This window comes from Tachysurus fulvidraco, chromosome 10, assembly GCF_022655615.1.
Source record: "Tachysurus fulvidraco isolate hzauxx_2018 chromosome 10, HZAU_PFXX_2.0, whole genome shotgun sequence".
Lineage (NCBI taxonomy): Eukaryota > Metazoa > Chordata > Actinopteri > Siluriformes > Bagridae > Tachysurus > Tachysurus fulvidraco.
Window position 1 is genome coordinate 17,005,858 of NC_062527.1, and position 25,212 is coordinate 17,031,069.

The following is a 25,212-nucleotide window of genomic DNA, read 5'->3' on the forward strand; positions in this document are numbered from 1 at the left end:
TAATAGTTGACAATTTGCTGTGGTATAGAAGCAATAAAACTCTTTGTGACATGCTGTTATTGGAAATACGGTACCATACCTGATAATAGTTTTGTTAAAGGGCTGAGCACTGATCAGATCTAAATAGGACACTCTGTAGTCCATGTAGGAATCATTCCAACAAAAGGAGGAAATTGGTCACTAGTCACATATACAGTATTGAATTAGTCCTAATTTGCATCGGTCCAAAAAAACAAAAAAACAAAAACAGAATATATTCATTCTGTTTGTTGTCAAAATTGTAGAATTTGATTAAATTAAGGAGAATGTCATAAAATCCGTTTTAAGTCTCAATTCTTCCTCTTCTTATGTCTCTTCGGCTCTTACACACACACACACACACACACACACACACACACACACACACACACACACACACACACACACACACACACACACACACACACCAATCAGCCATCAGATTCAAAGCACCTGATTAAATACAGCTGTGATCTATCAAACTCAATTCCTTTAGTATATGGCACCAAAATGTAAACAGCAGATCCTGAGATCTCTTGAACAGGCCATAATGGAGTGGACTTGTTGGTAGGTAAGAACCGCTGCATGCTGGGAAAACCTTACAAGGCCTGTTGTTTTGTAGATGCTCTTCCCCAGTCATCTAAACATCACAATAATGTGTGATTATTGAAGGTAAGATATTTGTTACTTTTATTAGCATTTTACTATCATCAACTGTGAAAATAACGCAAACCCAAAATATTAATCTCTAAATAGCTTGTTTTATTTTGCTGTCAGTCAGTGAGACTTTTTCCAGTTATTCACATTTATTCTCAGTGAGGTCCATCTTTCACACAACTCACATACACGTCAACGGCTTGCATTTATACACATAATAAAATGTTTATTTGAATATTTGTTTGGATATGTGAAACATACACACGTGCACACGCACACACACACACGCTTTATTTAATTAACAAACTCCAAAATTAACAAAACCCTTAAAAATCCAGGAACACGAGCACAAGGGATTTTTTGACGTCTGATTTCCAGAGAAAGCTTTTAGAAGGCATTACTGTACAAGAATATCAGGACTGGTAAAATAGCTTCACTATAAATCAATCAAACCAGGCAAACAAGTTTAAAACTACAGTGAACCTAGAAATACTCAATATTTCAATGTAATTTGATTGATTTCATATCAGGCACATAAAACAAATCCATACACCACATTATTATTATTATTATTATTATTATTATTATCTTTGTCATGAACACAAAAAACAAAACAAAACATATAAATAGTCAACATTGAGCTTTGTTCTTGCGATGGCAACATATCCGGGATGTTTAGCTATGGACTAGGGAATGCGTGCTACGGATTCTTCTTGAAATCAAGCAGCAAAAGAACATAAAATCACCAACACACACTGTATATATTATATATATGAATTCATGGCTATGTAGATACATACTGCAAAAATATATAGCGCAAAGCTTCATGGCTTCATCACCTTATTGGCCAACCCGAGCGACAGAAGGTGACACTATACTGTACACTTAAGTGTATATCTCTCCCTATACAATCAGCTTCATTCATTTTTAGCCTAAAACTTCAATTTAAAAATTGTCTGTGTTAAGAAAAAGTGCTTAAACATGCCCAAGCATACTCAGACCTCACTTGCTATTAAAGTTTAAGGGCAGTTGAATTCTGTAGCACTTTCTGTAGATCGTGTTCACGAATTTGAGTCGTATAAATCCATCTCTAATTCAGGCTTTCCATCTATAAAGCAGTTAACAAAAAAAAAAAAAACACTTTAGATCCTAAAGATGTTCTCGGTCACAGTGGGAAATTTGGGACACCTAGAATATTCCTTTAAGATAAATATGTGAAATTTGCTTTTTCCACAATGTTCATTAAATTAGATTATCCATTAGCATAATAAAAGAATTTCGAGTCATGCTGCCAAAGTGATCTAAGCAGAGTAGAGAAGAAAAAGTATATTTATATTATAAATACATATATTATTTATTTATATATTTCTAGGTTGTATGAGCAAAGCTAAAGCCTATGGCATTGAAATAATTTGAAGAAAGAAAAAAAAGGTTCACATTTGCATAATTTTAGTTTATACATCTAGGCTCTATTTATTGTGGAGCTACAAGTTGGCATCTTGATGGTTTTCCCTTATAATAATAATTAAAAAAAGTGATGTTTCCACTCAGCTAAGCAGAAATCCGTCTATTAAGCTCTATACAGGGCATGAGGTAAGCCTTTGTACTACCACAATCTAGCAGCTTCTTTGGCAAATATTTTGAAAAAGCTTTTTATATTTCCCTAAAAAAGCCTAAGCTCAATTCAGGTCTCTTGGGTAAACTAGCATCAAGTCTTAAAATCTTCCTGCTCTAGATCTAAGGCAGCATACGGAGGGCGTCTGAGGAGTTTAAAATGTCCTGAAAAGGTAAAAAGTGTAATGAAATGTTCTCTCATTCCCGATGCATACATAAGGCAGTGGACATTGTGGACATTGTGGATAAGGCACAGTTTGTTTTAAAAGGAACACTTCACCCAAATGTCATTATGTAGATAACTAAGTAAAACTACTGGAGAGTGAAGGGGACAGATAGTGTTGTATGTCATCAAGTCCATTCCCTGGAATCCTTATTTTTCCCCTCACATGTGGATCTTGGAGTAGAGCTGATCGATCTGCTGCCTGAAATGGTTCCTGAGCTCATTACGCTTCGCTTTAAGTGTTGGAGTCAGGAGGCCGTTCTGGATGGAGAACATCTCAGAGTGCAGAGTGATATCCTTCACCTACAACACATACGAGCACGTTAAAGACGTTCATTTCGAACTGGAGAGCAGTTTAGTGTTTAAAAGAAGTGTAAAGCTGAGTGTTGGGTATTACTATCTATCTCCCATATGAAGATGGGTTTCCTTTTGGGTCTGGTTCCTTTAAAGGTTTCTCCAGAGCATAAGAGGTTTTTTTGTCTTCACCTACACTTTCTGACTTGTTCATTAGGGATAAATGTTTATTTATTGAATTCTGTAAAACAGCATTGTGTCAATGTTCACTGTTAAAAGTAAAACTGAACTGAATTTCTTGGGTCCTTGTTCTTGCTATGTGGAGATGTCAAATAATGTGTGTGTGTGTGTGTGTGTGTGTGTGTGTGTGTGTGTGTGTGTAAAATAATCCCTTTTTTATATATTGTTAGAATAAACCTCACCTGTTCAAAAGACTTCAGTCCACCTTCTTTGCCCAATTTAAGAATTTCCTCCAATATGGCGTTTTTCACTTCCTGCAAGTAAACAAGAAAAGATCTTTACCTTCAGGCTTCAGGTTCACAAGCTTACTATAATAAAGTGGGTTTACAAGACAAGTTCATTCCATTTAAACAATGGAAACGCTATACTAACTACGGCTTAAGGCTTAAAAGCTTTTAAACAAACACCATCTGTTTTCAACATGATCCCAGGAAGCCATGTCTTCAGTGATTGTGTGATTACAGAGAAGCCAGTTTGCTTAACATTTACTAACAACAGTCCACTTTTAAAAATGTAGCTAACACTTGAACAGTCAAAGGATGTTGGAAATGAAATCTTAGATCTCTAGAAATCTTCTTGATGTTGATGTGAACCATTTTTTTTCAAAGAGTAAAATCTGTAATTATTAAACCTTTAAGACTTTTTTTTAACCCCAGGAATTTGCTCCTGTTTTGTTGTGTCCATGTTCAGTATTGAATGTTAAAATGCAATAGTGTTTATCTTCAACCACTACAATACACACAGAGATAAAATTATTCGGTTTTTATTTTATACATGTTAACAAAATGAAAAGATAATTTGATTTCAATTCCACCGGTCAAATGGAACGCCAGTGTACATTATGAGAGTTTTCTTCTTTTTACTTTGTTTCTCCAGTGTTTTCACATGTGCAGTGCATGTCTTTTACTAACACTGTATGATCATGTACAAGATGTAGTGTTGAATTCATGTACATTAGTGCATTTTAATGCGACTTAACAACTGCCTTCAGACTTCCATTAACAATCCTATTTGGAGTAAATATAAGGATTATTAGGTTGTCTGTCCAAATCTAGCTCAAATCATATAGACTATAAATGCAGACTGAAATAAATAAAAAAATAATAAAACTGGAGTATTTTTACATAACTGAATGTATGCTATAGAACTCATCACATCTCATTACCTTGCTGCTACAGAGCTCCTCGTATGAGCCGTGAAATCCTCTTTTATTGGCCCAGCCACGCAGGAAGTCCGGGTCAGGCACAATGATGGCCACCAGGCAGGCCTGTGGGAGAGGTACAATTCCACAACACTTTAATATTTACTCTTATTTACAATCTTTTTGAGTTTCTGTTTGCACCTTTTGTTTCTCTCTCGTTCTCTGATGTTCCAGTACTTTTTATTTGGTGCTCAATGTTTTATGTATTGCACTGAAACAGCTATAAAACAATTGGTGTCACGTATCAAGGTCCGGGTAAAGGAGATACTCTGTCATAGTGACTGCCTCACCTGTAGGCTATCACCATGCACAAAAGCCTGAGCCACAGCTTCACTCCGGATGTAAATGTTCTCGATCTTCTCCGGGGCAATGTACTCTCCTTGTGCCAGCTTAAAGATGTGCTTCTTACGGTCCACAATCTTCAGAGTGCCATTCTGTCAGAAGATAGCAATTTTATAACACCGATTGAAACTGAGAGAGAAAACTGAAACATTGTGCCATACGTGTGTATGTAGCAGTCATTCATTCATTCATTTTTTGCCGCTTATCCGAACTACCTCGGGTCACGAGGAGCCTGTGCCTATCTCAGGTGTCATCGGGCATCAAGGCAGGATACACCCTGGACTGAGTGCCAACCCATCGCAGGGCACACACACACTCTCATTCACTCACACACTCCGGACAATTTTCCAGAGATGCCACTCAACCTACCATGCATGTCCTTCACCAGGGGAGGAAACCGGAGTACCCGGAGGAAACCCCCGAGGCACGGGGAGAACATGCAAACTCCACACACACAAGGCGGAGGCGGGAATCGAACCCCCAACCCTGGAGGTGTGAGGCGAACGTGCTAACCACTAAGCCGCCGTGCCCCCAGTGTATGTAGCAGATACAGAGAAATAGAATGTTTAAGTAGGCACTATTATACGAAATTAGGTGTTATTTTATACAACAGTATGGTTCCCTCAGCAAATTCCCTGGTGGTCCAGAGGCAGGGTCCCACGCTCTCAATGCCAAGGCCCAGGTTCGGTTCTTGGGCAAAGAACCAACCCAGCCACTAAGGGATTATCTCCCAGTGCCGGTCCTAAACCTAGATAAAATGATGTAGTAGCCTAGTAGTTAAGGTGTTAGTGGACCTGGGATTAGAACTCTCAACCTTCCAATTGGTAGACCAAGCTTATACTACTGGGCCCTGGAGCAAGGCCCTTGTATAAAATGAGAAAAATGTAAATCTCTCAGGATAAATGCGTCTGCTAAATGCCACAAATGTAAAATGTAAAACTTTAACTGGAAAATTTCTGTGTTTAGAAATACGAAAAACCTGCGCCAAAATCAAATACACCGATCAGATGATGTGTGGCGACTCTAAACAGGGAGAAGCTGAAGGACAACAATAACAAAAATGATTGTTAGAAATGCAAAACAGAATCGAATCCACCTTATTTTAGGAAACAACTAAAGAAAAAAAAAAAACAACAATTAGATCCTCAAAACCTTTCTGAAAAATACACATGGCCAGGAGTTCACCTGAACTGGTTTATGCAGTTTGCATTCAATTATGTCTCATGAATATAACTACTCAATTATTAGTTAATGAAATGGACAGAAAAACCCAACGTCACAGGTTATTAAAGAGTAAAACCTACCGGTAGCCACTTGCCGATGTCTCCTGTGTGGAGCCAGCCGTCCTGGTCCATGGCCTCCTCCGTCTTCTCTGGGTCTTTCAGATATCCCTTAAACACATTGGGCCCCTTCACGCACACCTAGAGCCCAGACACAATGCTCAACAGTGGGGAAAAAACCCCTCTCTCTGTATACAAAGCTTAAGTAAGAACTCCACAGCACACACCTCTCCTTCTCCATTCACAGCCAGATAGTTCATCTCAGCAACATCCACCAGCTTCATGAGGTTGCATGGGAGAGGAGGTCCGACGTGACCTAGAGTCGACAAAATGAGAAAAAAAAAATGCAGAGTGAAGAACAGATGAAGCAGAGATCGAAGAACACAAGAGAGTCCACAAGTCAGTGTGGGAGCATGTGTTACCTGCTGACCAGTCTCCTGCTAACGTGACCGTGCAGCCGGCTGTGCACTCGGTCTGACCGTAGCCTTCATAAAACTGCACACAAGAGAAAGCACGGTTAAACTTAAACGCGCATACGCACACATGCGTTATGTGTTAAAATAATGCTCAGTGAGTAAGTGTCCTGGGATGAGCACAGGACAATCTTTAAGATTTTAGCAGCAGTTGTTAGGCACAAATCTACAGTCTTAGCCATTGAAGTAATAATATGCTTTATTTAACTGAAGAAATGAAAATAATTGCACCGTATATTGTGTGAGAGATTCTATTGTATTGAATAGAATTTGAATCGGAAGATTTTTAATTAAATGAAATTCAACAATACAAAAGCATTGATAAAAATAATGAAGGGTATTTAGATTGTGTGTGGGGTTTTGTTTTCCCAGACCTGGCATCCCAGAGCCGCACGTAGAAAAGTCAGCACATGAGCAGAGATGGGAGCAGCTCCAGTCAGCATCAGGCGCACTTTTCCTCCAACACTGTCCTGCAGGGGGCAGCAGAAATAACAGCATTGAGCATCATCAGGCCTCAGACACACTGTCCGTACTGAAACCCCATCTCAGTGCAGTGGGAAGTACACGGTTTGTGCACAGAAATATTGCCAGTTCACCAAGAACACTTGGTGGCCTTTCACACCGCGTTCGGTCTCACGTGTAATTTAGAAGCACTACTTTTTACCCGCGGCCATGAAACCTTGCACTGAGGCTTTTGTTGTGTTCTTGCCCAACGTGTGAAACGGTCCAGTGTTATGACTAGACGCTAAGCGACAGAAACTGAACCCGATCAGAAACTAAACGGAGTGTGCCACATCAAGTGTTTTGCAAAATCACGGCAACAGTGTTGTGTCAACTGTTTCCTTGCCTTTGTGTATCTCAGGAGGCTTAAAACAGCCAAGTAGATTACATTTAACATGGCAACGTTTTTGTTTTTTTTCCTTCTTGCTGAAATGAAAGCATGAGACAAGCCGTTATTTAAATCGGTCATGCTGTATTTACCCAGTCGTCGTTGCAGATGTCGAAAATATGCAAATCAGAAGGTTAAAGCAGGGTCGAGGAAATATACAGGATGAAACATCAGACGATAAAGAACCAGGATTAATTATTAGCCTCGGGTAAAGTATAAGCAGTGTGAAATGTCAGATCAACATAACCCAGGATAAAAATCCCTCCGGTAGGTGACCGTGTGTAGTGTTTATGGTACATAACATCCCAGTATGCAACTGGATGAAGCAGAAGTAAGGGAAGTATTTACCTGGACTTTCTTAAAGATGATTTTATCCCAAAAACTGTTTCGCCTCATGATGCCACTCAACATCTCGGCCTCTTTCCTCCGGAAGGCGAATTCTAAGATCCGCCTCTTCAGAGGAGTGTTGGCTTGGCCAAAGATCTGAAACACACACGTTGTAAATCATTCCTACGTTCTCTGCCCTAACAAGTAGGGAATAAATCCCAAACGGGTTTGCTATTAGAGGAAAATAATGAATCATGGCGAGGTGGTGTGATGCATGGTGAGGCCTGTGATGATACACAGTTACTATTGTTTTTCTTAACTTCTAAACAATTACCTTTTTTTTTTATTAAATAAAGAACAACAAATCATATGTTTAATCTTACAGATTGTCTACCAAATGAGATCCTTTAATCATGTTGCATCACCATCTGACCAATCAAATTTGAGAATTCAACAGCTCCTTATATGGTAAGCAGGATGCATGCTGTATAAATAATACATCATAGTAATGTATACCGCTATAAAAAGGTATATTATGTATATTATATATATATATAATAAAAAGTTATATCGCTATGAGATCCTCATGTGTAAAATATTTCCCGTTTTCGTTTTCAGCTAACCTTATCGTACATTCGGTTGAGCAGACGTGGCACCACCGGAAAGACGGTGGGCCTCAGAGTCATAAGGTCATCCATGAGGCAGCGGATATCACCTTTGAAATAGCCGATACGACCCCCGTGAAGTAGCATAACGCCCTGAGAGACACAAACCACGCAAGAAAACCAGGTTAATGGTCACAATACATGTGATAACACAAAAAGGGCATTATTACGATGGCTACACGTTAAGCGATCTAGTCCGTACCTGTACAACTCGCTCGAACATGTGTGCAAGAGGCAGGTAAGAGATGTGAGAGTCGCTGGGACTCAAAGGACAGCTGGCCTGAAAGAAATAATGAGACAAAGACAAAAGAGGATTAGCAAAGAGGGGTACACCACGGAGACCATATACAAGTATAAGCATAAAGCATAGAATTAATATGAGTATAATCAGTGTGACATTCTCATTCTGTCTGCAGTGATCTGTTATACTTTGTCAATGGTAGTTTAAAACAAAAAGGGGTGTGCTCTTATAGATAAATACACAGCAACACTACATGAGCAAATGTTTGTGCACCCCTGACCATCACACCAATCCCATTGCAATGCTACGGAGTTCGAAGTCATTCTATACAATTGTGTGCGTTCAGATTTGGGGCACAATCACACATCACATATAGGTGTGTTGATCAGATGTAAACATATTTTTGACCCTTTTTGGTTCCCTCTTAATAAGAGGAGGAAAAATGCAGCTTGGCACTGAAAAAAAACAAACAAATCGTTATATGATTATGAATATAGTTTTATCCTTCTGTAATAAACAATGTCTTCAACTGTTCATCGTTTAAATCAATTTAGATTTAAGGCTCTCTGTGCTATTACTACAACTTAAAGATGACCAAAAGAATAAATAGACATGTAATAACCATGAACACGAATAATGTGAAATCCACGTGGGAGGAGTGCGAGAGGACGAGTGTGAGGCCGTGTCTTATGTCTGCATTTACCTCTGTTATCATGGTAAACGCAGAAATGTTGGACACAATGTTTCTGTGGGTGAGCATCGCTCCTTTTGGGTTTCCTGAGAGGTTCAGTGAGAGTGAGAGAGAGAGAGAGAGAGAGAGAGAAAGAGAGGGAGGGAGGGTGAGGTTGAGAGGGAGAGAGAAAACATGATCTAATGTACACATGCACACAGACTCAAATATTAGCAAATCTATAAAACACACATCTCCCTGGAAAGCAAATAGAGATCTATGTGCACATGCAGTACATACCTGTGGTTCCACTAGTAAAGCAAATAATAGCCATGTCATCAGGTTTAGGAGGCTATAAAGAAGGAAAACATTAAATATTTGCCATCAGGCCATGCGTATGTGAAAGGTGGAAACAATAGGTATAAAAAAACTCGAGGAAAAACAGAGCGGATGATGAGACTCACTATGGGCTTTTGCAGATGGGCTTTTCCAAGAGCCTGGAAAAACAAGAAATATCTGTGTGTGAGAAAGGATGGAAACAAGAAAAGACCTCAGACTTTAACTGGAGGTCAGACAAAACACAGACGGAGGCTCTGGGGTGAGACAGAAAGCCACAGAGAGCTGGTTATGTTTACATGCACGACTACGCATTTAGAGAGCGGAACAGCGATGCAGCTTTCCCAGCAGCTACACACTGAGAAAAAACACTTGCACACTATAGATAGATAGAGATAGACAGACAGCCAGCCAGATAGACATATCTTGGTCACTGCAGAGTACAGGTACATAGCAACGAAATGGCGTTTAGTATCTACCAGAAGTGCAAATAGCACAAAAACTGTGCAAAGGAACAATTGCAGATAAACAGATAAAGCTATGGCAGGTAATGTGTGCATAAGAATAATAAGTGCATAGGAATATGTGAATGTCCTAGTTGTATAGACAACATGATATTTCAATCAATCTATCTAATTTTATATATATATGAGGACACTGCCAGTCCTAGTGGAGACTGATATCCCAGCATCATCGTCTCAGATTCTGTGTTACAATGACTGTGTTGCTAGACTAAGCTAAAGATACTCTACAAACAGGCTCACAGGTCAGATGAAATCTTTTGTACACTTTTCTGGCCATTCTCTCTCTCGTTAACTTATGTTTTGAAACACTGTAAAGTCCAGTGCACACAACTTTAAGACTAAGACACAATCACCGAAGAAGAAAAAGAGACAGTTCCAAAAGCATCCCATCTTTTATTCAAGAGCTCTCGCTATTGATTACGTTTACTGAGGACATGTAACAGCTTCTTGAATCAATCAGAGTTAGAGGTGTAAATTGTGAGATTATCATAAAACACAGCACAAGCTTTAAGGCTGGATTATAAGTTCCGTCACTGGGCATTAAAATAAAATCGATTACCCGGCTTGCTTCACTCTGCAGTTTCCCCTCAACACCTAACGATTTATGTTAACTCCGAAAAACTACAGGAACAGCGACTCACCTCTGCATCTTTCAGACTAATTACGTCCACGCCGCATTGCTGTGCTTGAGCCACCAACTCCGAGTCAAACTCATCCATCAGAATCAGGGTTTTTAGTGAGTGTTGTTTTTCTGAGACGCAGTCCAGCACCAGACGAGCCTTAACTGGTGTGTCACACACTACTGTGGCGATGCCGGCTGAAAAAACACACAGACACACACACACACTCCTTTAAAACTGTGATATGGGAGTTACACATTAGACTATGCACATTTACATTTCCAGCATTTGGCAGAAGCCCTTATTCAGAGCCACTTACATTATTTCATTTTTATACAGCTGAGCAATTGAGGATTAAGGGGCTTTCCCTGGGGCCCAACAGTGCCAGCTTGGTAGACCTGGGATTGAACCTGGGATAACCTTCAGACTGGTAGCCCAACACCTTAACCACTAGGCTACGACACGCTCCACACATTTGTAGAAAATGCTTACTGCAGTACAACTGAAAATGAAAGAGGACTCACTTTTGTTGATGATGTAATCGATGGCTTCTGTCCCAAGTGTGTCATACAGAGGGACTGAGACCAGAGAGTATGTGTAGCAAGCCAGCTCTGAGATAGTCCACTGCAGAGAAACATACATTATCATCATATTAAAATTTTGTATTCAATTCACACCATGTTTTGATTTGACATTAGTTTATCTTAACATTCTCTGTCACTGTGTCTCCCTCTCTCTCTCTCTCTTTCTCTGTGTCCCTCTCTCTCTCTCTCTCTCTCTGTCCCTCTCTCTCTCTCGGTGTGTGTCCCTCTCTCTCCCTGCCCCCCCCTCTCTCTCTTTCCCTCTCTCTCTCTCTCTCTCTCTCTCTCTCTCTCTCTCTCTCTGTGTCTCTCTCTCTCTGTCCTTCTCTCTCTCTCTCTCTGTCCCCCCCTCTCTGCCCCCCCTCTCTCTCCGTGTCCCTCTCTCTCCGTGTTCCTCCCGCTCTCTGTGTCCTTTTCTCTCTCTGTGTCCCTTTCTCTCTCTCTGTGTGTCCCTCTCTCTCTCTCTGTGTGTCCCTCTCTCTCTCTCTCTGTGTGTCCCTCTCTCTCTCTCTCTGTGTGTCCCTCTCTCTCTCTCTCTGTGTGTCCCTCTCTCTCTCTCTCTCTCTCTCTCTCTCTCTCTGTGTCCCTCTCTCTCTCTCTGTGTGTCCCTCTCTCTCTCTCTCTGTGTGTCCCTCTCTCTCTCCCTGTGTCCCCCCCCTCTCCATGTGTCCCCCCCCTCTCTCTTTGTCCCTCTCTCTCTCTGTGTCTCTCTCTCTGTGTCTCTCTCTCTGTGTCTCTCTCTCTGTGTCTCTCTCTCTGTGTCTCTCTCTCTGTCCCCCCTCTCTGCCCCCCTCTCTCTCCGTGTCTCTCTCTCTGTCCCCCCTCTCTGCCCCCCTCTCTCTCCGTGTCCCTCTCTCTCCGTGTCTAATGTATACAAAGCATATACATGTTTTATATAAATTTGTCCGAGATTGGAATAATTATTCTAGAAACAAGAGAGATCTTATTTTAAAGCTTATACAGTGCTAAATAAATTCTGCGTAATCTATAATAATAAATAAACAATGCATAACAATGTGCCATGTGGAAACAGAAGCTATAAGATTTAACTGCTCCAAAAATCAGATCTTAATCATGCTAAAGTATTTTGATTATTAACCTCATACATATGGATCTTGAACATGAGATATTTCATGGATATGGTAAGGAGCTCTAAGCCCGGGAGGAGACTCAGACATGCGCCTTACCTCGGGTCTGCTCTGAGCAAAGATGCCGATGAACTGCTCTTTGGTTTTAGAGTGACCTTTGTGCAGCAGCGCTGAGCCGAGTCTCTCCGCTCTCTCTGCAACCTGAGAGGAGGATAAAAAGTAAAAAATAATGCAAACCAGTTCCTCACATTGACAGAGCAGCTCTTATCAGATTCCACCAAGTGGGACTGGTCTAGAATAATCTTACACGCACACACACACGCACACGCACACACACGCACGCACACGCGCACACGCACACACACGCACGCACACGCACACACATTATTGAATACTGTGTATATCGATGGTACAAAAGGGGCTATTGTACACGACTTTCCCATTTTCAATTGGAAGGAACATGTGTGTTCAAATATCACCAAGAAACAAGCTTATAAAGACCACAGCATTATGTACTCACATCTATTTGGAAAAAAGTTCAAATTTAAATAAATAAACAAATAAATAAATAAATAAATAAATAAATAAATGGATTGCAAAAACAAATTGACAAAACCGAATAGCTGAAAATACCAAAGCCATTTAAAACAACTAGCTCAAACCGTAGGCAGTTAAAATACTTCTTGACCCACTAATGTTAAATTTTCTAAACACTAAATATTAATATAAACTAGTTCCTGTAGTCTGAAAGCACTAGCGATGATGCTTCTATTTGGTATTCTTTTCAATGCTGCAATAGAAGATTGTACAAATATTGACCTGGTCGGTCGAGTTCGCTTAAAAAAAAAAAAAGGCAAATGAATGTATTGATAAATCAACTTTTAAAACAGCTGAAATATCAATGTGAAAGACTGAGTCTCTGGTGTAGATGTAGAGCGTGAGACAGTAAAACAGACAGCGCTTATTTAAACAATGGCGAATGGAGACGTCTCCAGCGGTCCTACCTCTGAATAGGACAGCCACTCATACGGATGCTTCGGTTGCCTGAAGCCTAAGCAAGGTCCGTTATCTGAGAGAACAAGGAAAAAGTGTCATCTGTAACTTTGTATTAATTTATTGTTATTTTACAGGACATTCTGTAACGTCTTACAGTATTAGAGAACATTTAAAATGTGTCAACAACAGCTGGATAAAATCATTTACTTTCATATTCAGTAGAAATACTGGGATTTTTCCCTGGGGATACATTAGGAAAACTTTTAAATATAGATTTTCTACGAAATATCTGTTACCTGAGCATTATATTTAACTGTGCAATATTTACGTTTTTCTCTCAAAACACAATTTTCAAACAAATCCTAAAGATAAAAAGACCTAAAAACCTAAAGATACAAATAAATAAATAAATAAATAAATAAATAAATCGTGAAGACTTTTCCCATCATTGTTCACAATTTTACATCAGCACGTTATATGTTCTTTAATATTTTCCAAATAATTGTGTCCTTACAGAAAATTTTATATCGATTGTAACAAATGATAACTCGAGCTAACTTGTTTTGTATTGATTATGATCAATATCCATTTCTGGTATTTGTTCCACCGATCCTGCACTTTGTAGTCAAATTGTGATGCATCACGGTACATGATCGTGTACATCACAGAAATGTTCGATATCGTTCTGCCGGTAATAAAAACTCTATCGATCTGCTTGACCTGCTCTGAAACACAAGCTTTTCCTGTTTATGCCTGGTTTACAGAACCAGATAAAGCTCTTAAAGGTTACTCTTTATATGTGCTAATTATAGTAGGTTCACGAGATGATCATGTTCACTTACTTGATACACGTAAACCCCTGGTGAAAACCTCGTACATCGTCGTAGCGTCATCATAGTAAAAAGACAGAAGGTTGTCAGCGTCCACTAGCACTGACCTGCGTGCAAACTCTCCTCCCTAAACAACAGCACAAAATTCAGGAGTATTATTAAATATTGAGCCAAAAATTAAAAATCCTTGCGTTCAGGTTGCTTCGTGATTCGGAACACGGACTTACCGGAACCTCGACAGACTGCATGTGCAGGTCACAGGGGGGTTTGATGGATTTTGGTCGGGTGGTGTACCAGAAGGTGGTGAGTGCGGCGAAGGCCCCCATTCCCACCAGCGTGCCGGTGGACAGGCTGCGGAGGTAATCTCTCACCTCGGCCAGCTCAGGCACACGCAGCTGCTTCAACAGCTCTTGGGCCTGCATGTCTCTCTGTTAATAGATCTGTGGAAAGAAACAAGATTTAACATTATGACAACGTGTGAACTGCAACCAGACAAAGTGTTTATGAGTGAGTCAGTAATGATAAGCTATCATGGACTGATTAATTAATTTCTCAGTAGTGTTACGTCTGGGTTGCCGGACAGCACTGGGCCTTATATATCGAGCTGAACATGAACATATTTCTCTCAAACATTCGCAGGAGGATTTACGCAAAAAAAAGGTAGAAGTTACGAATGAAAATCCATTAAGTTGAGCAATTTAGGAATTGTTAAAAAATAACGTTTGTATACTACGAGAGCCAGCTGACTAGACTGACTTCAAATTGTGTAATTGTGGAGAATCCTTTATTACAACTGCACACGTACATTTCAAGAACATTTAGTGAAACTCTGGCATTAATAATCACACAAACCATCTAGGGCAGGGGTGTCAAACTCAGGCCCATATCAAATGTGCATTACAGCTGGCTAGCCGCATGCTCCGCTAATACTACAAATCCCAGAATGCCTTGCCACTGTATTGACACGTAGTCACAAACAGCAAGCGCCCCTCATTCTCTGTTGACAGTCGTTAACAACCATGTTACAGTCACATCGGGCAACTTAATTCCTCCCTCCACAAAAATGGCCAAACGAATGATGGACAATAGGAGCTTTCAAGACAGGAGGGAGGCAGATTATCTGTTCACGAATATAAAGGACAGACCTGATTGTCTTGTGTGCTATCGGAGCTAACGTGTCTGTAACGAAAGAACAGAACATGAGAAGACACTATGAAACTAAACATTATGAGAAGTATAAGGACCTGGACGTAAAGCAGAAGCTCCAGAAGGCGGAGGAGATGAAAAAAAGTCTGGTTTCCCGGCAGACTATGTTCATGAAAGCTAAGTCAAAAAGTGAAGCTGCTGTAAAGGCTGTAAAGCTTTATCATGGCAGCAGAGACTGCAAAATCTGCCCGGCCCTTTAATGAGGGAGAGTTTGTCAAAAAGTGTATGGTCAAAGTTTGCGAAATTAACACCACTGATGTGTCTTTTATTTCAAATTTAATTTCTTGTGTGTTTGTAATATCAAGCTCTGGTTGTTCCAAATCCTGTATTTAAGCAAAACTAAAGTTTGTTTCCATATGAAAAAGGTTGAACATTACAGATCAGTTGCAGTTATCTGCAAATTTGCAGTTACAAATCTAATGGAAGATTTGTGCTGCGTTCGTCTCAACTTTGACGTGGGATGTCGGACCTTTTTCCACAACTGCTGATTTTTTTTATGTATTTCTATAAAGTAACACAAAGAATTCTAAAATGTAAAATGAATCGATAAATAAACAGAATCTGTTTACTTTCCGAGCTGTTTATATGATCAAGTTTCTCAAAAAGTTGTTGTCCTTTACAGATGGCCGGTTTAAATTCTCAGAATAACACACATTCTCCCAACCCTCAGCTCTCACCCCACGGCGTGCTTCTAAAGATTAAATACGAATGCAATTGTCCAGCAGCTCTGAATCTCTTGGCCAGGAATGACCTTCACAAAATCATTGACCAAGGGTCACATTGCTGATTGAGTTATCAGATGTTTGGTAACACTATTGCAACCTTTCGCAAAAGTGCTTGGTCTCAAATAGTCTTCACTCCTTACCTTTGATCAGAAAACTTTGGGTTGTGCTGGCAGAATTCACACACCAGTGTGACCCAGTGCACCACTGAATTATATAGTATACAACTGACAAAGCACACACACACACACACACACACACACACACACACACACACACACACACACCTTTTTCTGGTCACTTCTGCCTTTTCCGTTCACACTAAAACTGTATAATTCCAATGCATCAAGAGTTCAACATATAAAAGTCATTTTCCCAACTTGCAAAAGCTTTTCTCAAACAGAAACCCTCGATTTTACATTGAAACAGTCTGCAGGATCGTTTTTTTTTTGTTTGTTTTGTTTTTTGTAGATGCCCCATGGAAAGAAACCCATTGTAACTATGTATAAAGCTGCAAAAATTTACCCCGAAGTCTACCGATTTTTTTTGTTTGTTTAAAACACACCATTATCTCCTCAGAAAAGTAAACCGCTAAAACTGTTTACACACTTATACAGGGTCTTGGCCAACAGCCACAAAAGTCATTTGATTTGTGTATCTTTGCTGGTTGTGGACAATCAAATACAGATAACAGCAGCGTTTCAGTTCGTGTCTACACTGGTAAAATGAAATAGAAACCAAGGAGTAAAAACAAAATAAAAAAGGAATCGATGACGAGGATTTACAGTAGTGAACCTGGAATTGAGTGTGAGTCACTCTGGCTGTTGGGTTAAACAAAGCACTCTGGGAAATAGTTATATTTCTGAGACATTCTCTCTCTCGCTCGCTGTGTGTGTGTGTGTGTGTGTGTGTGTTTACACAACACAGCATGCTCAACATAACCCAGTCAGGACACACTGACCCTTTCACCATTCACCTAGTTTTATTATTATCACCCCTGGGATACGGGTCATGACCAAGATGTTCCCCTCATAAGGAACAAATATAGTGAGCGTATTACCAAAATAAATAAATACACAAAGCCGGAGACCCGACATCAAACACAAATGGTCAAATCAGAAAGTATGCAAATGCTTCATAAACAAACAAACAAACAAACAAACAAACAAACAAATAAATGAATAAATGAATAAAATCATAATTTATTGATCCTTTACATCTAAATGGTACGCAAACAGTCACAAAGTCTGACTTGACCCTCAGAGTGTCAGACGTATCCTGTTTCTGGCTCCCTAAGGAAGGTTTACAGGTGTCAAGAAATTGAATAGAAATACAAACCACTCACAATACAAAACAAAAACAAGTCACCTGAGTCTAGAGCGAGTCGAGGTTGCAGACTCCTGACCGGGCCGAGTGGAGACAGGTAGGGGTAACAGATATCAGTGTCATCAGCCGAGTTTATGTGTCACTGCAGTAGACAATGCAAATCCGAAGGTGGTGCTCAGACCTGCCCCTTCCTCTGTCTTATTGGATGATCTGCCTTTGAAATGCGCCATGTCAGCTAGTATATTGGGGCTCCACGGATAACAGACTTCAAAGTACCACGATTAACGATTATGTTAAAAGACAAACCAGGCGTAAATGGCAACATGCTGCGTGTCTAAGACTACTTCATACTGTACCGGTACCTTACTGGTCATGTCTGACCAGTTTACTTCTACTGCTAAGTTACAGATTCAATCAAGACATTCAAAACAGGAAAGAAACTTTTTTTTTATGTGATTGATTACCTCTCTGACTGTGCTACAGAAGCTGTGACTCCATGGTCACCTGGTCGACTTCCTCTTCTTATCACACTCGCTCAGAGGTCAGAGGCAGAAGCTGAAGAAGTCCTGCACATGCACACGGTCACATGCTGCACCAGGCTTTCCAGGGGAAAGGTAACCCGAGTAAGCCCGCGCTGTCTAAACTTGGTCTGCTTGAGATGTTAGACCAATGATAAAGCCCAAGAGCGGTCACCCGATGAAGACCAGCCAAGCAGAACTGCCAAATCCCCCCCCCCAACCACCACGCTTCTATTTTAAAACCACACCAACGGAAAACACGATGACGTGGAGAAATGTTTCATCTGCTGTAGAGTGCCAGTGGAGGCAAACCACACACACAACACAGATGATATGCTTCTTTAACACTGTTGATATGCTTCAAGTCTCGAGTCACACGAAGCATCCAGGACTCATGTAATCTCCAGTACTGGACACAAGAATCGTCTCCAATTTCAAAGAAATAAATCTCCACAGCATGAGAGCATATTCTGAGTAATCTTTACAATAGTTTTGGGTACTAAAACGTTGCAATCGATTCTAATGAATCTTTTTTCATACACTTTTCTGTCCAGTGTCTTCAGAACCTTTAGGGAACCTTCGGAACCTTTAACCCGAGGGTCCGATTGGCTGGCAGGATGTCCGCCATGTCCGTGTTTCTGGGAAAGCGGTCAGAGGAAAATCTTGCTTATTTTTTCCTGTATTTAAAAGTTACTAGAGAGTTTTGAGAGTTAGTGCCGGGTGAACATCTCGCTCACCAACGTGCCATGAAAAGGGAAAAACCTGCGCTTCTTCAAAGTCAGAGAATCTTAGCTGTGTTTATTGACAAAACATAACTCCGTCATGAACACTAGAAGTCTGGTTTACTAAACACATAATTATAAAGCAATGTGTTCATTTTTTCCATAAAAGTAGATTATGTATTTACTTCCCCGTTATAACGACTTACAAATCAGACTGTTACACAGTGAGTATCTGTTATTAAAAATACAAGGCTTGGGATTGAAAACTCTTTTGGGGTGTCAGAGTTACGGTCAAGAAGATATCACTCGAGATAAATGAGCAAGAAATGAAATAAAAAGAAATGCTTTATATTTAACTAGTTAGGTTTTTTTTTAATTAGTTTTGTTGTATGTTTAAACCAATAACATGCACTGCTGTGCATTTATCTTTAACTCTGTAGCACTTGTACATTTCCCAATGGTGTGTGTGTGTGTATATATATATAATGTCTTACAGTTACTAATAACTTCATATTAAATGCTGATCAAAATTCCACATTTGAATACATTGTCTGATTTACATCAATTTCCCCAATGTTGCCTGACGTATTAATGTCATTCATGACCCTTTTTACCTCCTAAAGAGTTTGTGCATTTTTTAAATTTTCTTCCATGGTCAAATATTCGTTTTGTGATTGTAGTGGGAAAAGCAACGCTATAGAACACGGTGCTGTGTATTATATCGCAGTACTGTTTGATTAGGGTTGTATTCCTGCGCTAGTAATAGCAGGGTGGCGCTGACGCTTTATATCCTGGGTGACCTTCAGAGGTAAAATATTCACTCCACTAAAACTTCCCAGGCAGGTAGTTACAGAATGATAATGACCTTTACACACCGTTTCCACTCCCGTTCACCAACCTATAGTGTTCAGAACGAGCCAAGTGTGTGTATGTTAAACCACACCGAGTGCTTTTACAAGGACGAGTCAAACCTTTAGAGAAAAGCCTTGAGAGCTTTGACTGGGGAGGATGTGGTAGCTTAGTGGTTAAGGTGTTGGATCAGAAGGTTGTAGGTTCAAATCCCAGTTCCACCAAGCTGACACTGCTGGGCCCCTGAGCAAAGCCCTCAACACTTAATTGCTCAGTTGTATAAATTGAGGTAAAGTTAATTATGGAAAACTGACCGGATGATGATTTACTGATTTATGTATGATGCTAAACAGAAGAGTATTGTGCTACGGTCACACTAGCAGCCACAGATTCATAACGAGACCCCCCGAATTCCTGCCACACGGAGCGTTGGTGAATAGCAGTGGGCATGTCCTGCGACGTGAAAACGTTGAAAATACAAAGTGAAGTCAGTAGAGCGCAGATGATCTGTGACAAACAGCACACACTGTTTCACCTTCATGATATGACGCAGATCTACTCTGCCGAATTTGATACGCAAACGACAAATCTGCCCGCTGATTAAAAGTTATCACTATGGCAACCAGTAGTCGGTGACTTCATGGTACAGGGACTGGAGACATTGCACGTGTGAATGGGTGAACCTTTCATTGCTGTTAGCTACATGAGGGTAGCAGAAGTTAGACTCAGCAGCTAGTGTTAATGTAAACAGTCTGTACTCATGACTCACTCCTTAACGATTTAACAATTTATGGATCGTTGCTTACGCAAGTGTTTTGTAGCTGCTATAACATAAGTGATGATCTTGATCCAAATATTAAGAAATTAAAAAGAACTTTTTTATTTAATTAATTTACAAAATCCTTGACAAATTGTGTGACAAGAGAAATAAACATTGCAGGGCATGCTGTTATAAAAAAAAAGTAATAATAATAATAATAATAAAAACTGTACTCTATATTGTGCTTGTCAAGAGATTCTTTAAGTTTTGTAGCTGTACCACTGATACAAATTATTTAACACCTCATCGGAGGACAAAAAAAATTTGCAAGTCGCAGCCATTTTGTTGTGTCTGTGTTCAGCATTGAGCGTCTTTGTCAGAGAGGCGGTTAAAATGAAGCTTGTACAAAAAGTAGAAATTCAAGGTTTTAAGAATTTGTATGGTTGTTTTTTTTTATTATTTCATCTAACTGACTAACGACATAATATTCATTGAAAAGTTCACAAATGTTAACACGAATGTTTCTATCTTCAAAGCAAATGCTGATATCAAACCAATTTTTGCTCTCTGAGACGCCCCGAGAAAATATGAAGGTCTTTTCTTCAACCTATAAAATTGTATAAAATTCTCTCAACAGAGATTGTGGAAAAACACGTCGCTCAACATCGTCCTGACTCGTTTTATGTCAGATTTGCAGCCAGAAAGGCGTTCATTTGTTTATCCAAAAAAAAAAGTACAAGTCGTTTATCCCAGAAATGCAAAAACAAAACAATATTTTACATCATTTCTTTATATTAAGACCTGTTCTTCGAGAACGACTTAAAGATTAAAGCTTTCTAAATTAAACCAGATGATGTACAAACAAACACACAAACAGTTGTGGTTTAAGGGCACGGTTAACTACACCTTATACAACATCATTAAACCGAGTGTGATCCAGTACGGTGGTCACGGAAGAACATTTTTGAATACTATAGGCTCTAAGCACTTGCTGTTTGACTTAAAACATACAATCGAATGCTTTTTTTTTTTTTTACACAAATATTCATTGTCAAACTACACAAAAGTCTACTGTAAGTATGTGATAACAAATGCAATGAGTTCCAGATAAATGCTGTCAGCTTTAACATTCACAGCAGGACTATTACAGCTACAGATAACTAAACTGGAGACCAAGACAAAAAGTCTTGTAAGCAATAGTATACATCTGCAAATAAAAATAATAAATATTACACGGTGTGTACATGGAAACTTTTCCGGAATTAAACAATAAAAAAATTATAATTAGCATCTCAAACAAACTCTATTGTTCCTCAATAGATTATAGGGTGGTGAAGGGTTCTAGCATCCTGATCATAGGGTGCTGAAGGGTTCTAGCATCCTGATCATAGGGTGGTGAAGGGTTCTAGCATCCTGATCATAGGGTGGTGAAGGGTTCTAGCATCCTGATCATAGGGTGCTGAAGGGTTCTAGCATCCTGATCATAGGGTGGTGAAGGGTTCTAGCATCCTGATCATAGGGTGGTGAAGGGTTCTAGCATCCTGATCATAGGGTGGTGAAGGGTTCTAGCATCCTGAAGGGGATCTACTTTGAACCCTGGAAAGGGAAACACTTGCAATGGAGGTTGTAAAGGTTCCGGTTTAGGGTTCTAGATTTAGTAAACGTTCTTGGGGAAAACAGTAGCTGGTGCAAGAAAATACTCTGTGGGAAGGTCTGTATCCTACATAAATCTAAACTAAAAGTGGAGAATTACAGAAATTTTATAATAAAAGCTGATGTCAAGTCGTCAAGCAACCGAAAACAATACAAATGGTGAACTTCATTAATTATTGATGAGTGTGACAGATGAGTGTGACTCACTCACTCACACACACTACAGTCACAACACACACACAAAGTCACACTCTCTCACTCACACACACTACAGTCACAACACACACATTACAAGGTTACACACTACAGTCACAACACACATTACAACACACACTACAAAGTCACTCTCTCACTCACACACACAGTCACAACACACACACTACAAAGTCACACTCTCTCACACACACCACACACACACTACAGTCACAACACACAGCACAAATATTACACAGACACCACACAGTCACAACACATACACCCACCACACAGTCACACACACTCACACACACAGTCACTACACACACATGCGCGCTCTCACACTCACCTTTCACCTCATTCCAAGCATGCAAAGACAGGCAACAGGCACAAAGAAGAAAAAGTCAATCTATCAATAGTGCTCACACACAGAAACCTATTGACCAGCGTCCTCCCTGTTCATACCAACACCTTCATGGTTATTACTTTACCCTTTACAACATCTTTTGTATCTGAGCCTAGAAACTTGTATACATCTTTAAGGACCCCCCAGTATTCACAATCATAGTTTAGCTCTTTTTTCCCACCTGAATAGATCAGATAAAACACTAAAACATGCCTGTGTTACAAGCAGAAACTCTGCAGTGAGGAAGGTGAAAGGAACCAGAGTGGAGACGCGTGTGCGCGCCTGCGCGTTCACGTCCTAAAGTTCTAGTTCTACATGAAATCCCTTACAATTCCTCTAAATCCTGTAGAAGTTCATTGCAGTTTAATGCATGAGTGTTTACATGTGGGAGTGATTTTAATGCGCTAGAAAGTTTGTCTAAAAAATCATGCAATGTTATAAAATAGGGATCATGTCAGGAAACTTCATGAAATACAACTTTATATAAAGACCTGAGAGAAACGACATTGTGCTCTAGCCCACTAACGCTTGAGTACCAAATTCATGACATCCCGTGATCGTACACACGCACATCAGACACGTCTGATTTACACGCGAACGCACTCTGTACACGTCACAAGTTCTGATGAAGTTCCAGGCGCACGTGCGCTGTCACTGCTCTACAAACAAACACATAGAAACTACAAAATACATTTCACAAGATTCATTTAATTCGGCGTAAAATACCCGCGCTGATTTCTGCCAACAGCACTGACCTGTTTAAGAGCGCCACCGACACCGCGAACAGAGCATGTAGTTTGGTGATGTTACGCTGCGAAACAAGGTGTGTTTGTATACCGAAGCCGGCTCCATCAACCAATCAGTGACAGCGTACCAGCCGAGTCGCGCCGAGCTCAACCAATCGGAGCGCGGCATGTAACGACTGATCTTTTGAGGCACCGGATTGGTCAACTTTTTGACTTTGTGTAACCCTCAAGTTTGCCCGCCTTGACCCTGGTCACTGTGACTTCATCATCATCATCATCATCATCATCATCATCATCATCATCTAGTAATTTGGTTTGTAAGATTACTAAAATAATAATAACAATAATAATAATAGTAATATATTGTTATTATTATTATTATTATTATTATTATTATTATTATTATTATTATTATTATTATTGCGGTTGTCAATAATGTAAAAATAATGTTAACAACAACAATATTACAATATTATTAATAATATAATATTGTTGTTGTTAATATTATTCTTTTCCCATCAGTTCCATTTATTTGTTTATTTGTTGGTTGGTTGGTTGTGATTTTCTTCGTTTTCAGGTTAAGTAAATGAAAATGATTAAACAAACATTTTTCTGTATTCATTTAAATCTGGATCACAATATTTCTTCTTCTTCTTCTTCTTCTTCTTCTTATTATTATTATTATTATTATTATTATTAGTAGTAGTAGTAGTAGTAGTAATAGTAGTAGTAATAGTAGTAGTTATAGTATCTCTTTTGGTTCTAAAGTTAAGACAGGGGTTAGAAGCAGGATGTTTGGCATACACAAATCACTGATAATGCCTCACAACATAAGTTTTAACCCTAATCCAATTATTGAATATGTATGTGTCGAGGTACTAATCCATCATTTTACTTTATAGAAATAAAATCAGGTGACTGAGCAGAAACATTGAGACTGTTATAAAGCTGTATTTATCAGCCTGTTCATTCAGGCGCCCCCTGACGGCCGCATGATGAACTGCAGGAACTCCTGCTCTGACCTTTGTACACACTTCCACTGACTTTCTGACAGCTGCGAATGACAAGCCAAGTACATGTTAGAACCAAACTACTGAGGAGAACTCAGTGATCTTACAGCTTTCATTCAGGCTTTGTGGAATTATGATTAATAAATAGACATTATATCGGATATTAGATGCTATAAGGAATGTAATCTAAGGATATAAATCTAATGATGAAAAAAGAAGAGACGATGAAGATGATGATGAGACACAAACTAGATTCCACAACACTTCTCAGTTTCCTTCACAAATAAATAAATGTTGGTGTCGTGCAATTAACCCTATTAAAAATTAAAAAGTGTGATGATAAAGTAGTCTATATACAGTATAAAATGTATTACAGTGGTAAAATATTATTCATTGGTTTTTGTATTCTGTACAACTTTAATGTATATGTTTATATTTTAATGACATGGTACAGATTATATATCACAATCCCTGGTTACTGTATGTGTGGGTTTTCTCCCAAAAACATGCAGCTACTTGGATTGGTGACTGTAAATTGCCCCTAGGTGTGTGTGCATTGTGCCCTGTAATGAACTGTAGACCCACCCACTGTACATTCCCAAGATAGATTTCAGAATAAACCTTTTCCTGCAGATGAGTGAATGACTATTCTTTCTGTTTTTATGCACTTTTATTAACCTAATTTACAAAAATATTATACTCTTACAATCTTTAAAAAAAGATAAAAAAAAACATATTTGAAAATTCTAATGGACTTTTTGTGATGTATTTGTAGTGAAAAGTGAATTAATATAGTACTTATAGTACTAATAAGCACCTTTGGTATTATTTTAGCTAGCTTTTATTTACTACTACTACTATTATTATTATTATTATTATTATTATTATTATTATTATTATTATTATTATTATTATTATCATCATAATCTAGCTATAATGAAGAATAATAAACAATAAAATATCATTATTAATTAATTCAATAATAGTTGT

General features: G+C 39.2%; 1 protein-coding gene and 1 long non-coding RNA gene across 4 annotated transcripts; both read right to left on the bottom strand.

Annotated features, from left to right (window-relative positions):
- Nucleotides 1-759: 759 nt before the first annotated feature.
- On the bottom strand, nucleotides 760-23,372 carry acsl1b (acyl-CoA synthetase long chain family member 1b). Of its 3 annotated transcripts, XM_027165223.2 has the most exons (22): nucleotides 17,828-18,012; nucleotides 17,406-17,577; nucleotides 14,337-14,549; nucleotides 14,122-14,236; nucleotides 13,288-13,352; nucleotides 12,383-12,484; nucleotides 11,139-11,238; nucleotides 10,636-10,811; nucleotides 9,599-9,631; nucleotides 9,435-9,486; nucleotides 9,168-9,241; nucleotides 8,426-8,503; nucleotides 8,182-8,316; nucleotides 7,580-7,714; nucleotides 6,717-6,812; nucleotides 6,292-6,364; nucleotides 6,097-6,185; nucleotides 5,894-6,010; nucleotides 4,538-4,681; nucleotides 4,212-4,313; nucleotides 3,229-3,300; nucleotides 760-2,815 (listed from the first exon to the last, which is right to left on the bottom strand). In XM_027165223.2, exons 3-22 carry the CDS (start codon nucleotides 14,529-14,531, stop codon nucleotides 2,675-2,677), a joined length of 2,094 nt encoding a protein of 697 aa, XP_027021024.1. In that variant the 5' UTR covers nucleotides 14,532-14,549; nucleotides 17,406-17,577; nucleotides 17,828-18,012; the 3' UTR covers nucleotides 760-2,674. The 3 variants fall into 3 exon arrangements, with proteins under 3 accessions (XP_027021024.1, XP_027021023.1, XP_047675462.1); XM_027165222.2 differs by lacking the exons at nucleotides 17,406-17,577; nucleotides 17,828-18,012 and adding an exon at nucleotides 23,222-23,372; XM_047819506.1 differs by lacking the exon at nucleotides 17,406-17,577.
- Nucleotides 760-25,113, bottom strand: LOC125145689. The gene is made up of 2 exons (XR_007144125.1): nucleotides 25,081-25,113; nucleotides 760-1,263 (listed from the first exon to the last, which is right to left on the bottom strand). It is a non-coding gene; the product is annotated as an uncharacterized LOC125145689 (long non-coding RNA).
- Between the last annotated feature and the right edge of the window lie 99 nt (nucleotides 25,114-25,212).